Source organism: Protobothrops mucrosquamatus, unplaced genomic scaffold (genome assembly GCF_001527695.2).
Source record: "Protobothrops mucrosquamatus isolate PMUCROS unplaced genomic scaffold, P.Mucros_1.0 scaffold548, whole genome shotgun sequence".
In the NCBI taxonomy this organism is placed as follows: domain Eukaryota; kingdom Metazoa; phylum Chordata; class Lepidosauria; order Squamata; family Viperidae; genus Protobothrops; species Protobothrops mucrosquamatus.
The window spans coordinates 509,279-524,669 of record NW_015386852.1 but is presented as its reverse complement, the minus strand read 5'-3'; the positions used below and the strand labels follow the sequence as shown (position 1 = coordinate 524,669).

At 40.7% G+C, this 15,391-nt stretch overlaps 1 protein-coding gene across 1 annotated transcript in view; it reads left to right on the top strand.

The window, feature by feature from the left end:
• Positions 1-15,391, top strand: part of ADAMTS12 (ADAM metallopeptidase with thrombospondin type 1 motif 12) — a 155,067-nt gene that overhangs the window by 96,624 nt on the left and 43,052 nt on the right. The window contains exons 13-17 of the mRNA XM_015817020.1: positions 867-959; positions 2,563-2,708; positions 6,331-6,500; positions 8,302-8,435; positions 10,192-10,312. Of these exons, the coding sequence (XP_015672506.1) occupies positions 867-959; positions 2,563-2,708; positions 6,331-6,500; positions 8,302-8,435; positions 10,192-10,312 (664 nt within the window). The remainder of the gene's footprint in view (positions 1-866; positions 960-2,562; positions 2,709-6,330; positions 6,501-8,301; positions 8,436-10,191; positions 10,313-15,391) is intronic.

Genomic DNA, 15,391 nt, shown 5'->3' with positions numbered 1-15,391 from the left:
CCACGATGTAAAAAAGATGCTGAGACTCTAGAAAGAGTACAGAGAAGAGCAACAAAGATGATTAGGGGACTGGAGGCTAAAACATATAAGGAACGGTTGCTGGAATTGGGTATGTCTAGTTTAACAAAGAGAAGGACGAGGGGGGATATGATAGCAGTGTTCCAATATCTCAGGGGCTGCCACTAAGAAGAGGGAGTCAAGCTATTCTCCAAGGCGCCTGAAGGCAGGACAAGAAACAACGGGTGGAAACTAAGCAAGGAGAGAAGCAACCTAGAACTAAGGAGAAACTTCCTGACAGTTAGAACAATTAACCAGTGGAACAACCTGCCTCCAGAAGGGGTGAATGCTCCAACACTGGAAGTTTTTAAGAAGAGACTGGACAGCCATTTGTCTGAAATGGTGTAGGGTTCCTGCCTGAGCAGGGGGTTGGACTCGATGACCTCCAAGGTCCCTTCCAACTTTATTATTATTATTGTTGTTGCTGTTGTTGTTGTTGTTGTTATTATTATTATTATTATTATGTCAAAATGGTGACTATGATTGCACAATCAAAGCCCCACCCCTTTTTAATGCTTATTGCACATGTTGCATGCATGTAACAAAGAGGCAAGACTTGGAGTATACAATCACATCTGTCATTGTCACTTGTTTTTGACCCCAGCTTACAAGGGAAAAACACTTGGGGCAATACTGCTTCATTGCTCTTTGTTCCTACAAAGTCTACACATTTATCAAAGGATGGTCCAGTTTCTTGAAACCAGTCCTTTCAAAAAATGTATTTCTCAGCCCTCTGACATTCTCTCAGGATTCCATAAACTGTTCATTGATTTGTGCTGTTATTACATTTCAAATTCTTGTTCTTTCAGAATATTTGCCAGACCTTGTGGTGCTTTGTGAAGGGTTCTTGCCGTTCAAAACTGGATGCTGCAGCAGATGGAACAAGATGTGGAGAGAATAAGGTGATAATAAGATGGAGAAGGCAAAAATGGTGAAAGGTAGTTTGGCCCCTGTCTGGTTTTATTAGTGCTGCGAGAATTCAAACCAAAGCCTTGTGGCCTCTTATGCAACATTTTGATTTTTTTCTCCCCTGTATCTAAACTTTGCTTTCACTCAACGTTTCTCACAACAATGTCTCTGTGTGAGTTCAATCTGAAATTTTAATCCTCATCTTAGTACTGTCATTTTCTCCACTGGTGAAGCAAGACTTTTGCTCTCTTCAAATCAATGCCAGATCCTCCATCCCCCTCTAGGAATATAAATTCCTTACTGTTGCAGATCAGAGATGTGTTTTTAATATGTCTTGGTAGCAATGACAGCTCAATGAAAAAGTGTCAGTATCTTGCCTCTAAGAGTTCCAGGCATTTATTTATGTCAAGTACAGAAGTATTTCTGCAACATAAATGGTTCATTCTCCCACCCACTGAGTGTTCTTTTGTTTGCCTTTTCTAACCTTTTCAGCTAGTTCACCCTTTTATTACAATAACTGACTCCCTCCTATCTCTGGAAGATCGAAGTTTGTTTTTTACCTGAGCAGATGAATTTTAATACTTTGTGTCTATGGGACTGCTCACATAAAATATTAAATAGGTTTTCCACGGGAACTTTGATTTATTCAGAATCAACTGATGTAGAATCAACTGTTTTTATGCTAAGCTATGCCTTCATTTTATAATGAATGAAGTCATTTCTCCAAGATGTCTTGCAGATACATTCAAATTTCCAACCAGCTACAGCCAGGGTACTTGCAATTCTAACACATCTGAAAAACAGCTGGTTAGGAAAGATCAAGGTACATATATGCAGTTTGGTGGGTGGCCTGAGAGAACATTTTCTTTTTAAAATTAGGCCAGTTCAGTCTAGCACTGAAGAATAGAATTATGTGAACTTTTAACTGTTGCAGAAGGCTTGAGCACCCTTTTAGAACAGGACTGAACTTTTTCAGAAGACATTTTGGAAGGAAGGAAGGAAGGAAGGAAGGAAGGAAGGAAGGAAGGAAGGAAGGAAGGAAGGAAGGAAGGAAGGAAGGAAGGAAGGAAGGAAGGAAGGAAGGAAGGGTTCCTGCTAACTTTGAATTGTAGCTAAACAAATTGTTGAATAATATATCCAAAATTTTCTGGCCACAAAAAGCTATGTCCTGTATACTTTATCCAATTGATTATGCAAACTCTGTAACTGGATCTCCCATTTTCTTTTCAAATCTCTAACTTTGTCAAAAGTCTGAGGGAGGGGAGTGCGTCCCTCCCCATCATCCAATCTGCTATGAGCTATGGTGAGGAAACCAACAGGCACAAGAAGGGTTCTATAATCCTTTAGCAACTCCCAGCTGCTCAGGCAGCAATTTCTCTGGATCAGCATGGCACAAAGTAAAATACCTACCCTCTCATTCAGGTACCTCTTCACACGTCTTCAGTTGCATATAAATAGTTGGGCTCAACCATGGCTTTCAATGAAAGATGAATTCTCTTATGCCAGTTACCATAGAGCTGCTATGGTAGATGTGTATTTTCATGCCAAACTGGATTTTTTCCCCTGACCCATTGCATTTGCTGCTTTATTATTCAGTGGTGCCTCTCAGGTGAATGCATAACAGTGGGCAAGAGCCCTGAAGCAATTAATGGCGCATGGGGGTCCTGGTCATCCTGGTCACACTGTACACGGACATGTGGAGCTGGCATTCAGGCAGCTGAAAGACACTGCAATAACCCAGAGTAAGACACTGAAGATTTCAATCTCCTTATAACCTAACAGTCTGGTTCCAGAGTACTTAAAGAATGGCTGCATTGAAGGGTGGCATTTCCTGTCTTTGGAGTGATCTCTAGAGATTCTTTTCCAAGGTTTCATACAGTAACTCTAGTCCTTTGCAAGTCATCTGTTTTGAAATCTAACAAGAGTCAGTTATCGTTTCTCAGCATGGAGGAAAAAAGAGGGAGAAAGAAGAAATATAGAGGGAGAAGAAATAGGAGGCCTGGTCATCTGGGACTTTGACCAAATCTATCATGGCATGTAGCTTCTATCTTATTCCCAATGGAATGGAAAGAGCCCATATTGTGGTTAAAGGTACCAGATCTGGAAGAGTCCAAGTTTTAGTCCTGCAATAAGCATTAAGCTAATTCTGGGCCAGTCAGTCTCCCTCAGCCCTAGGAAAAGGCAATGACAAAAGGACTTATCCAAGCAGTTGCCAGGAGCTACGAGAGACCCAAAGGCACTAAAATAAATAGATGATAGATAGATAGATAGATAGATAGATAGATAGATAGATAGACAGATAGACAGACAGACAGACAGACAGACAGACAGACAGACAGACAGACAGAATATAACATTCAAGAGATAGAGGTCCACCTATCTTGATTAGATCTTCCTTTTTCTGAAAAACCTTCATTGTCTAATTCAGTGATGGCGAACCTTTTAGAGACCAAGTGCCCAAAAACTGGCCCTGCCCTGATCCACCCCCTGCCCCGCCCTCGCTTCGCCTCACCCTGCCTGCCCACAGGGCCACTCACCACCTCCAGGGNTTTAGTACCATCCCTAACTTGCTTCAGAAAATTCCCATCGACCATAGAAAAAGTAAACTTTTTATCAATTCGCCATCTCTCTTGAAGTTGTCTATATACAAGCCAGGAAAAACCTGGATTTTTCTGTTTCAAGACCTCTACTGGTTTGAGGCACCAATTACCACTACCACTCTGATATAGCAAGTCCTTGTAAGAAGGCTTGAGCACCCTTTTAGAACAGGACTGAACTTTTTCGGAAGACATTTTGGAAGAAACGGAAGGAAAGACGGAAGGAAGGAAGGAAGGAAAGAAGGAAGGAAGGAAGGAAGGAAGGAAGGAAGGGAGGGAGGGAGGGAGGGAGGGAGGGAGGAAGGGTTCCTGCTAACTGTGAATTGTAGCTAAACAAATTGTCGAATAATATATCTTCTCCAAAATTTTCTGGCCACAAAAGGCTATGTCCTGTATACTTTATCCAATTGATTATGCAAACTCTGTAACTGGATCTCCCATTTTCTTTTCAAATCTCTAACTTTGTCAAAAGTCTGAGGGAGGGGAGTGCGTCTCTCCCCATCATCCAATCTGCTATAAGCTATGGTGAGGAAACCAACAGGCACAAGAAGGGTTCTATAATCCTTTAGTAACTCCCAGCTGCTCAGGCAGCAATTTCTCTGGATCAGCATGGCACAAAGTAAAATACCTACCCTCTCATTCAGGTACCTCTTCACACGTCTTCAGTTGCATATAAATAGTTGGGCTCAACCTTGGCTTTCAATGAAAGATGAATTCTCTTATGCCAGTTACCGAAGAGCTGCTATGGTAGATGTGTATTTTCATGCCAAACTGGATTTTTTCCCCTGACCCATTGCATTTGCTGCTTTATTATTCAGTGGTGCCTCTCAGGTGAATGCATAACAGTGGGCAAGAGCCCTGAAGCAATTAATGGCGCATGGGGGTCCTGGTCATCCTGGTCACACTGTACACGGACATGTGGAGCTGGCATTCAGGCAGCTGAAAGACACTGCAATAACCCAGAGTAAGACACTGAAGATTTCAATCTCCTTATAACCTAACAGTCTGGTTCCAGAGTACTTAAAGAATGGCTGCATTGAAGGGTGGCGTTTCCTGTCTTTGGAGTGATCTCTAGAGATTCTTTTCCAAGGTTTCATACAGTAACTCTAGTCCTTTGCAAGTCATCTGTTTTGAAATCTAACAAGAGTCAGTTATCGTTTCTCAGCATGGAGGAAAAAAGAGGGAGAAAGAAGAAATATAGACGGAGAAGAAATAGGAGGCCTGGTCATCTGGGACTTTGACCAAATCTATCATGGCATGTAGCTTCTATCTTATTCCCAATGGAATGGAAAGAGCCCATATTGTGGTTAAAGGTACCAGATCTGGAAGAGTCCAAGTTTTAGTCCTGCAATAAGCATTAAGCTAATTCTGGGCCAGTCAGTCTCCCTCAGCCCTAGGAAAAGGCAATGACAAAAGGACTTATCCAAGCAGTTGCCAGGAGCTAAGAGAGACCCAAAGGCACTAAAATAAATAGATGATAGATAAATAGATAGATAGATAGATAGATAGATAGATAGATAGATAGATAGATAGATAGATAGACAGACAGACAGACAGACAGACAGACAGACAGACAGACAGACAGACAGACTATAACATTCAAGAGATAGAGGTCCACCTATCTTGATTAGATCTTCCTTTTTCTGAAAAACCTTCATTGTCTAATTCAGTGATGGCGAACCTTTTAGAGACCAAGTGCCCAAAAACTGGCCCTGCCCTGATCCACCCCCTGCCCCGCCCTCGCTTCGCCTCACCCTGCCTGCCCACAGGGCCACTCACCACCTCCAGGGCCCGCCGCAGATTGCCCAGGCAACCCAGCAGCACCCTGGCAGCCACGCCCTCTGCCCACGCCCCGCAGCATCAACTGTGCACGATGGTGCGTGAGGGCAGTCTTGTCTACGCTGCCTGGCTGCCATGTCCTTGGCTACGCTGCTCCGCATGGGCCATTCTCGGGGGTGACTCTCCTCCAGGAGGCTGCTGGTGAGGAGGGGATCGCGGCAGAGGCAAGGCTGGGGCAACGGCATGTGTGCCCACAGAGAGGGCTCCGAGTGCCGCCTCTGGCACCCGTGCCATAGGTTCGCCACCACTGGTCTAATTAAAGATAATAGAACAGTTGATGTGAAGAGATATAAGACAGTTTGCCAATTTTGATAAGATCTGAAAGACTGTACATTCCCTCAGCCATGGAATCCAATTGGGTGAATTTCAACCAGCCATTTTCTGTCAGCCCAAGCTACCTTATAAGGATATTGTTGAAAAAAGTAGAGAGGAACTGCCTAGAAAAAAGGCGAAATACAAATCTAAAAAACAAGCAGAAACCGAAAAGTTTCTTGGAAACTTGAAGAAAAATGAAGAAAAGAAACTATAGTTTGATTCAGAAAGTATCAGTGTGGTACAGTGATTGGATTCCATTAATTTTTATTATATTTTATTTATTCATGTGTATCCCATTTACATTATTTTTTACAAATAACTCAAGGTGGCAATCATATCCACCTTCCTCCTCCTATTTTCCCCACAACAACAACCCTGTGAGGAGAACTGGCCCGAGAGAAAGTGACTGGCCCAAGGTCATGTCAGATTAGTGCAAGAAGTGTGAGAGAGAGATCCATGTTTACCAACCTATTCCTTTGCTGAATTTATCTCCCAATGATGCTGTGAGGAAAGAATGAAGACAAGGGTTCTGTGTACACTTGCCTCTTGGGAAATGTAGGATGTAAAAATAATGATTGATTTCTTTATTTAAAAGTGACTTCTTCATCTTTAGACCACAGTTTGGAGGGAAGTATTGCACTGGGGAGAGAAAGCGCTATCATATGTGCAATGTTAAAGGGTGCCAAAAGGCAACCCCAAATTTCCGTCAGATGCAGTGCAGCGAGTTTGATACAGTTGCCTACAAAAATGAATTCTACCAATGGATCCCAGTTTATAATAAAGGTAAGGGAAGGGAAAATAATCTGCTAGCAATCTGGATAATAATCTGGTTAACAATCTAGATTTTGTTTAGATGAATGCTTTCTTGTCAATACAGGCACAGTTTGTGAAATACCCCAAAAACATTGGCACTAAGACATGCTCCTTAAGGAGAAGGATACTGCTATCACAGGTAGTCCACAATTTACAACCTCAATGGATCCCAAAATTTATATCACTTAAATGAGTTGTGCCCCATTTTATGACCTTTTTTGGCACCGTTTTTAAATGAAACACTGCAGTTGTTAACTCAGTCACATAGTTGTTAAGTGAATCTGGCTTCCCCATTGACTCTGCTTGTCAAGAGGGGATGACATGAACCCAGGACTCTTCAACCGTCATAAATATGAGTCAGTGGCCAAGCATCCAAATTTTGATCATGTGACTGTGGGGATGCTGCAGTGGTGATAAATGTGAAAAATGGTCACTTTTTTTCAGTGTCATTATAACGTCAAACAGTCAGTAAACAAACTATTGTACGTTGAGGATTACCTGTAGTTTGGATTGGACTCTGTAGCATGTTGAAGAACCCCTTCCAGCCAATAATCCACTCCTTTCTGGGGAGGATTCTTGGACCCAAAGGCTAAAATGCCCTCCTGATTCTTGGACCCAAAGGCTAAAATGCCCTCTTTGCCCATTTTGGTTATTTTTTGTTCCTCCTGCTCCTTAGTTTGAGCAAAGCCAGCAATCTCTCCTCTCCTTTCCTTTATTGCGAAAAAGGAACATAATTCTGAGCGCAATTCCAGTATTTGGAGATGCTCTGTACATTCCTGGGTTTTTGGGTTGCTGACTTCAAAGAAAGAGAAAAAGAAAAAAAATATTGACATAGGGGGCAGTGAGAAGAAACGTGGGCAAGAGGCAAATTAATGAATATGAAGGATGAAAGAAAATTACATGCTTGTAGTGGAGTGGATAAATGCCTAAAAGCTAATGTTGAGGCCAAGCTGAAATTAACACTTCCTGTCCAGTAACAAAAAGAAACAGCAGTGTATATGGATATTTAAGCTGCAAAAATTAAAATTCTCAGTCTGGCTTTCCACCAATAGTGTTTTTGGCCCACAAACGCAGCTGAGAATAAATAATTTTGGAAGGTATTTACAAATATGTGTACTGTAAATATCAGCAGCTCGTATGGCTGTTTTAGGAACCAGCATGGTTCATGCCAATTGTTGGCCTCGTGAGGAAAACCTGGCTCTCTTGCCCCACCCACTATCTAGCTGAGGGATATGTTGTCTCTTATCTGAGAGTTCCCTTGGCAGTGTCTCTTTGCCTAATCTCCCAAGGTCTTTTCCACATACCTGTTAAGCGTTGGGGAAATCAGGAAATCCAGTCAGTTCAAATGAATATAAAGGTTTATTGCAAGCTGAAGTTCTCTACAAGAATCTGAACTACTAATGGCCAAACCAAATTGGCAATAGATAAGAGTCAATGGAATTCAAGATGGGCTGGACTTAGATCTTTTGTGGGCATGAAGGGACTCCAGACTGATGATGTGTTTGTGTTTGACTCCTCCTTCGGGCTCAGCCTGGTCATCTCCTGCAATACCATTACACCTATTTTTCTATACCAATTTGGAGCCTATATTAGGAACTGCAGGAAGACTGGATCATAGATGCAACTGACATTAGTTGGCTGAGTCACTGAAATACTAATTTTTACAAACAGCTTTGAATCTTTAGTCTTGAATGAAAAATGATACTATTAGAGCCTTACAATGTGGCTTTAAAATATGCTTTATTGATCTAATATTTGGGATTTCTCCCAGTTAGTCCCTGTGAGCTGCAATGCCGCCCTACAAACCACCATTTTTCGGATAAGATGTTAGATGCTGTAATTGATGGTACACCTTGTTTTGAAGGAAACCGCTACAGAGATGTCTGCATTAATGGCATGTGTAAGGTATTGGGTATGTTTCCTTCTCTGAAACCTTCATGGGACTTCAGATTTGCAGACTTGCAAATATGGGCCAGTTAGATTACAGCTTTATATACTGGTGCCAGTTTGTATGTCTGTGGTGGACAATGTTTGATGGCCAAGTTATTATTTGGGAAGTGGGAGATAAGGCAATATGATGGTGATGGTGGTATGGGTGCTTTTCTTTATTTCAATGTCTTTTTTTATTTCAACATGGGGAGGGAGAGATCATTGAAGTTTGGCAATTTTACTCTCAAGATTCAGCAAACTCTGGAGATTGAAAGTTGCCCATTTCAGCTTCTTGGCTCTTCCTAGATAAGCTGCCCAAACTCACACATTTCTGCTTCAAAAATGGAAGACAGTCTAAGAATAGGATTGGGTGGCCAGGATAACAGCATCAGGCAAAAGCTGAGGATCATTGGAATATAAAATGTTCTAATGGTGGGACTGTAACATTGTATTTGGCTGGAGAAAGGATCAGAAACCAAAGCCATTGGCAAGATAACGTGCTTCATATGATCACAGTCCTTAATCCCAATTAGTGGACTAATATGCATACTGTGGTTTCCAATGGTGACAGCTCAGAAACTAATTTAGAGAGTGCCAAAGATAGCTACTGCTATGGCAATGAATTTATCATTGGTAGGAGGATTGAAAAATCTGAAAAGAATTGGGAATTGAGACCATGAAATATTTAGTAACAATAATGTGGCACATAAGGCTGATCTTATTATCTCCATAATCATGATGAGAAGATGTCTCAATAGCTGTTTAAGTAGGTCATCACTTCATCCTCTTCCACTTTCTTTGAAATTCATTATGGAAAATAGATTTCATAGGAATTGGTCCAGATGACATAATCAGAGATTTCTAGCTGATATTCTGATTCTCAAAATCGTTTGAAATTACTTGTTCAGTGGAGGTAGATTTAATTAGATTTGGGAGATCAGATGATTTTAAGTATGGGGATGGGAGTTTTCTTTCGCACCAATAAGCTGCAGAAAACCCTAAAGTGGAGCGAATTGTTAATTGCCTTCTCCACTTCATGATGTCCCATTTCTCTCGATAAGGTTTCAATGCCCCCCCCAAATAATTGGAATGTTGATTTGAAGCTCCCTACCATCAAATGTTACCCACCTCTGCTGAAAGTTGCAAAATATTTTATGCTAGCTGTGAGAATTTTCCTGATGACCCAAAGAGTGAATCAGTCTATTTTTGTCACTGAAAAACCACCATAATAGTTCTAATAATAATACACTCATTATTTTAGATGGTGACTGTCAAACAGAGTAAGAGTTTCAGACTTCTTAAGGAAGGTACAGAAACATAAATCTGGAAGGCAGTTTATAAGATAATCATAACTTTATTTTGTATGAATTCAAGTTGTGATATTGGTAATGCGTAATTACTGAGAATAAAAGGCATTCTCTTCAGGTCAACCCATAACTGTTATTTGGTTTGAAATAATGACTTGACATCTGAATAATCTAGTAATTGACACAAACTTCTTAGTCATCCAGGACATGGTTGTCCCAAAGGTGCTTTTTCAAATGTTCAGTTGCCTTTTGAAAAAGCACCTTTGGGACATATATGACCTCTGTGTGTAAATAGGATGAAAAGTTAAGACTAAAGTTATTTTTGATTTATATGTACCATTAATTGATATTTTAAAGAAAAAAAATACATGTATCCATCCTGTCACGTGCTGGTAACATTCTGAAAAAGGCTCTTTTTCTTTTAGACTGTTGGCTGTGATTATGAAATTAATTCCAACGCCACTGAAGATCAGTGTGGAGTTTGCTTAGGAGATGGATCTTCTTGCCAGACAGTGAAGATAACATTCAATCAGAGTGAAGGATTAGGTAAAAAAAAGCTTCCCTCACACTCTCAATTTACTTGACCCATTTCAAATATTCTGTAGAAAAGTATGAACAACCAGTCCAAGAAGAGTAAATCTTAAAAACAACCCAGAGGAAAGGTAGGAAAATATTATTTCTTTTTGTTTTTCTCCCCATCTTTCCAATCAGATACTCATATTCTTCATGAAAACCTATATTTTTGGATGTTCTAAAAAAATTCAGTTACAGGGAGTCCTTGACTTAACAACCATTTGTTTAGTGACTGTTCGAAGTTACAACCACACTGAAAAAAGTGACTTACAATGAGGGCTTTTTTTTGTCAAAGAACACACCGGAACGGAGTTCTGGCACCTTTTTTCGACGGATTTTCCAGAGTTGCGTTCTTTTCCTATTGTTTCCCTTCCTATCCTCGTTTGTTTTTGAAAATGCCCCGCTGGTGGTACGGTGCGAGCGGGGTCCCCTCCGGTGCTGTCTGCCTCCTCTAGGAGGAGCCATGAGGCGCCGGAGCACCACAGCCAGAGTGTGGCTTGATTGGCTGGGTTGGACCATGTGGTGTGGAAGCCGATGGTGGCGGTGGGAGACACATAAATATGGAGGCCATCTTTCACAAGAGGGTGAGCGAGCCTTTTGCCTTCCCTTACGGAAGGTGGGGTGTGAGGTTAAAAAGAGGCGAAGTGAGAGGAAAGAAAGGTGGCTGCCATGGAAGCTTGCCCGACAGCGAAACTTTGCTGTTTCAGTTCCTGGGGTAGTTCAAAGGCTGGGATGTCTACGAAAATCTCTTTTTAGTCTTTTATACTTTATATTCAAACTGCAGAGGGGAAGAGTATGAATAAAGCCAATGTCTTGTGATTTGGAGGTATTATTATTAATAATATATATTAATTATGTATTGGTCAGAGGTAAAGGTAGATCTACAGTATGAGGTTTAATCAGATCTATTTATTAAATTGGGTTTAACTTAAAGGTAAATTAAAAGTAATCTGTTCACTGACAAAGTTTCAACTTTAATTTGTTTCAAGTCAATATCCATATTAAACTCCAAATATAAATTTTTCTACCTTGTTTGACAACTTCTTAAAAATAATTCAATCTTTTACAAGCAACCAAGTTTTGTTTTATTGGGCTAATTTCATTCCACATAGAAAGCTGACATTTTCACTCATTAAAATGAGAGGTAAACCAGTGGTAAATGTCCCAAAAGATTAATAAAATGCCTTCTTGTAATTTAAAGCCACACAGTGCATGGTAACATTAATAGGATTAACTTACCTTGAACAAAATCCTAGTCTTTTAGATACACTAAAAACTGAAGGGGTTTTTTTTTCAGCTACAAAGGTAAACCTTGTAGGGTAGGCAAGGCAGGCTGTATAACGTGTGTGCACTGCTTACAATCATTCCTTGTACTTATGACCATCACAGCACAATCATGTGATCAAAATTTGGGGGCTTGCCAACCTGCATATATTTATGACATTTACAGCACCCTGGGGTAATGAGATCACCTTTTGCAACCTTCCCAGGCAGCTTCTGACAACCAATGGGGGAAACCAGATTCATTTAACAATTGCAGTGATTTGTTTAATAACCATGGCAAAAATGATTGTAAAATTGGATATGACTCACTTAGTAACCGCCTTGTTTAGCAATGGACAGTCTAGTCTCAATTGTAGACATAAGTCGAGGACTACCTGTACTATATATTCCATATAAATTCATGGATCCAAAAACTTCTTTGTAGTGCAGCGGTTCCAATAAAGGAGAATATTTGTAGCTCAAGGTTGAAATGAGGGGTGCTTGGTGTTCTCTGAGCTTGGTTGCTTTCTTGCACACTAGCACTGATGATGTTACTTAGTTTGGATAATGAAACATCTGCAAGAAAACAACCAAGTTCAAAGAATATCAAGGACCCCTCAGTACAGGGGTTGGCCACTTTTTCTGGCCCTGTGTGTCCCTGCAATGTCCTGGATTATATAGTTTGGCATGTAGCTTAATACTCAAAAAAATCAATTTAATTTTGGAGGGCCATAAGAATATCAGGAAATTTACACCCAGAAAAGCTAGGTTACCATCTTCTGTTCCATTGGAAGTTTCATCCCCTGCAAGAAACTTTGTTTAAAGAAAAATGTTTCCTGTTGAAGATAAAGATGTTTGGATTAGTGCAAACACATGCTCCGTTTCCAGTTTTATTTTGTAAGTATCAAAGAAGAAAGTCTTTGAATCTTGCTGGGATGAATACTAGCTAGAATGGACAGAAATCATATTAGCTGAGTTGTCTCATTAGAAAAATTCACAAACAATGAATAAGCATTCTTTTTATTTGGACTAATTAAAGGGTACTAAGTAAGGTCCTTCTCTCTTGGTATATTATTTTGACTTTCTAAAAGGAAGTGGGTGCAGAGGAAATGAAAGGTTGAAAAATATAAAGCAATGTTTTTAATGGTAGATTCCTAACACTATGAATCCAAAGGCATTTTACAGCTATTTTGTCTTTTCATCTACCCCCTCCACTATGTGGATTTTCTATAGCTAGAAAAAGGGTGGGACGCATGGTGGGAGACGTGGAAAGAATTAGAGCAAAGGGCTGAACTGTTTGACCCTGTACTATTTGATGAATCAAGCACAGTAATTGCAAAATAAACGGCTTATCTAGAAAGACCACTATTTTTGAAGGTCTAGTCCAAATAGTCAAAGAAATGCATTGAACAAGGTGTTGAGACAAGTATGAATAAAATTGCAGCATCCAAATCTATTTATCACATTAAATGAAAGCCCCAAAATTATGTTTAGGATTTATCTTCCAAGAAGAAAAATAGCCCATAATTACTAGCTTTTTGAACTGGAGGGTCTATGCCCTTACTTCTTTTCTCTCTTAATGAGGGTTTGTCAGTTTCTCTTTGCTTGTCTATTGCAATTAGATTCTTGGTTTATTTTATTTTTTTTAAAGGAAGATGAAATGGTCAATTCTCTTCCTTCATGTCAGACTTAATTACTACCTAGACGTCAGAGGATCCCCAAACAAGTGAAGATTTGTGTGAAGGAGGGAGGGAGGGAAGCAAGGAGAGACAGAGATCAAAGGTCAGCCAAAGCGGTGCATATGTGCACACATAAACACACATTCCGTGTTTCTGTGAGAAACAGCAGATCTGATCAAAATGAGCTCCACTGAAGGAATAACACATTCTATAAAGGTAGTCCTTGATTTGCAACAGTTCATTGATTGACCGTTCAAAGTTATGACATCATTGATAAAAGTGACTTATGACTGTTTTTCACACTTATGACCATCACAGCAATCCCATGGTCACATGATCAAAATTCAGACGCTTGGCAACTGACTTATATTTATGATGGTTGCAGTGTCCAGGGGTCATGTGATCACCTTTTGCGACCTTCTGACAAGCAAAGTCAACCTGTTTCACTTAACAACCGTGTTACTAATTTACCAGCTGCAGTGGCAAGAAAAGTCATAAAATGGAGCAAAACTCATTTAACAAATGTTTCAACTAGCAACAGAAATTTGGGCTCAACTGTGGTCATAAGTTGAGGACTAGTTTACTCACAAGATTCCAGTGTGATTTGCCAGTGTCTTTTCACTGTTTTTCTTCTCAGTCTAGCCTAAGCCAGGGATCCCCAACCTGCGGGCCACGGCCCAGTAGTGGGCTGTGGCCAACTGGCTACCGGGCTGTAGGACAGGCCCGTCACTTGCACTAGTGCCATGGCCACAGGGCGTGAAAATAGGATGCCACTCCACAGGGCACAAAAATGGGCCACCACCATACTGCGGGCTCGAAAATGGGACGCTGCCATGCCTTGGGCCATGAAAACTGGATGCCGCCCGCCGTGGGGCATGAAAACAGACTGCCACTGCCGTGCTACAGGGTGCAAAAATGGGCGCTGCAGAGCGCGGAAACAGAGCACTGTGCTACACAACAATGGGATAGGGCTAGCAAGTATCACACAAGTGCTAGCCTCGCTCCTTTTGCATCACGCACATGCTCACTGGCCCATGTGTGTGCACACACGTGTAAAATGCTTCCCCCTCCCTTTTCCTCTGGTCCGCCAACCAAGAAAGATTGGTGACCTCTGGCCTAACCCTTGGAATTTCATGGAGGTCTCTCTTCCAAGCCTTGCTCAAGGATTACCAAACAGTGTTGCCCTCTTTCAGATTAAATCCTAATGACAGTTTCCTGGGAGCAGATTTAATGTTTTCTCCCTCAAGACATTCAAGGCAAGAAGAAATCCTCGGATGTTAAACCTTCACAAACCAAATTCTCCAATTTATCAGCCATATAGGAAACCCTTTACTAAAAATATGCAAACGGTGGGAGGTTGCAAAATGGTGGCAGAATCTGTATCTCTGTTTTCTTGGCACCGAGGCTTCTTCTGATCAAGCAACTTTGTTTGGTACAGTTCACAGCCCTTCCAGGAAACCCTTATTACCTTCTGGTCATGTTTACCAAACAAAAGAGCTTTCTGAAATATTGAGATGGTACATGAAACAATAGTTGACATATTTAAAAGGGCATTTCACACTTCATAAACAAGGGAAGCAAACTGTTGCAATAACTTTTCTTTTTTAAGGGGACTGTCCTCGATATAACTGGCAAGGTAGAATCTTTTAGATTCTTGAACTAAAGGTTTGGAAATTAACATATTTTTCTTTATTTTTTTTTAACAAAATGTGATATGGCACTGTGGTTTAATTTATGTAGGAGACAATTACATGCTTATCTACATCTGGATATCTCATTTATTTATTTATTTATTTATTTATTTATTACATTTATATCCTGCCCTTCTCCTTGCGGACTCAGGGCGGCTGACAATTGGATAAAATACTAACATATTATACATATTATACCTAATTAAAATTTGATTAAAATGAAATATTTAAATATGTCAAATTAAAAGTAATTAAAACCCCTTTAAAATCCCTTAGGCCAGTCCCGCTAGCTGGAACAACCACGTCTTGAGGGCGCGGCGGAAGGAAGGGAGATCAGGGATCACCCTGATCTCTGGGGGCAGTTCGTTCCAGAGGGTGGGAGCTCCCACAGAGAAGGCCCTCCCCCTTGGGGTCGCCAG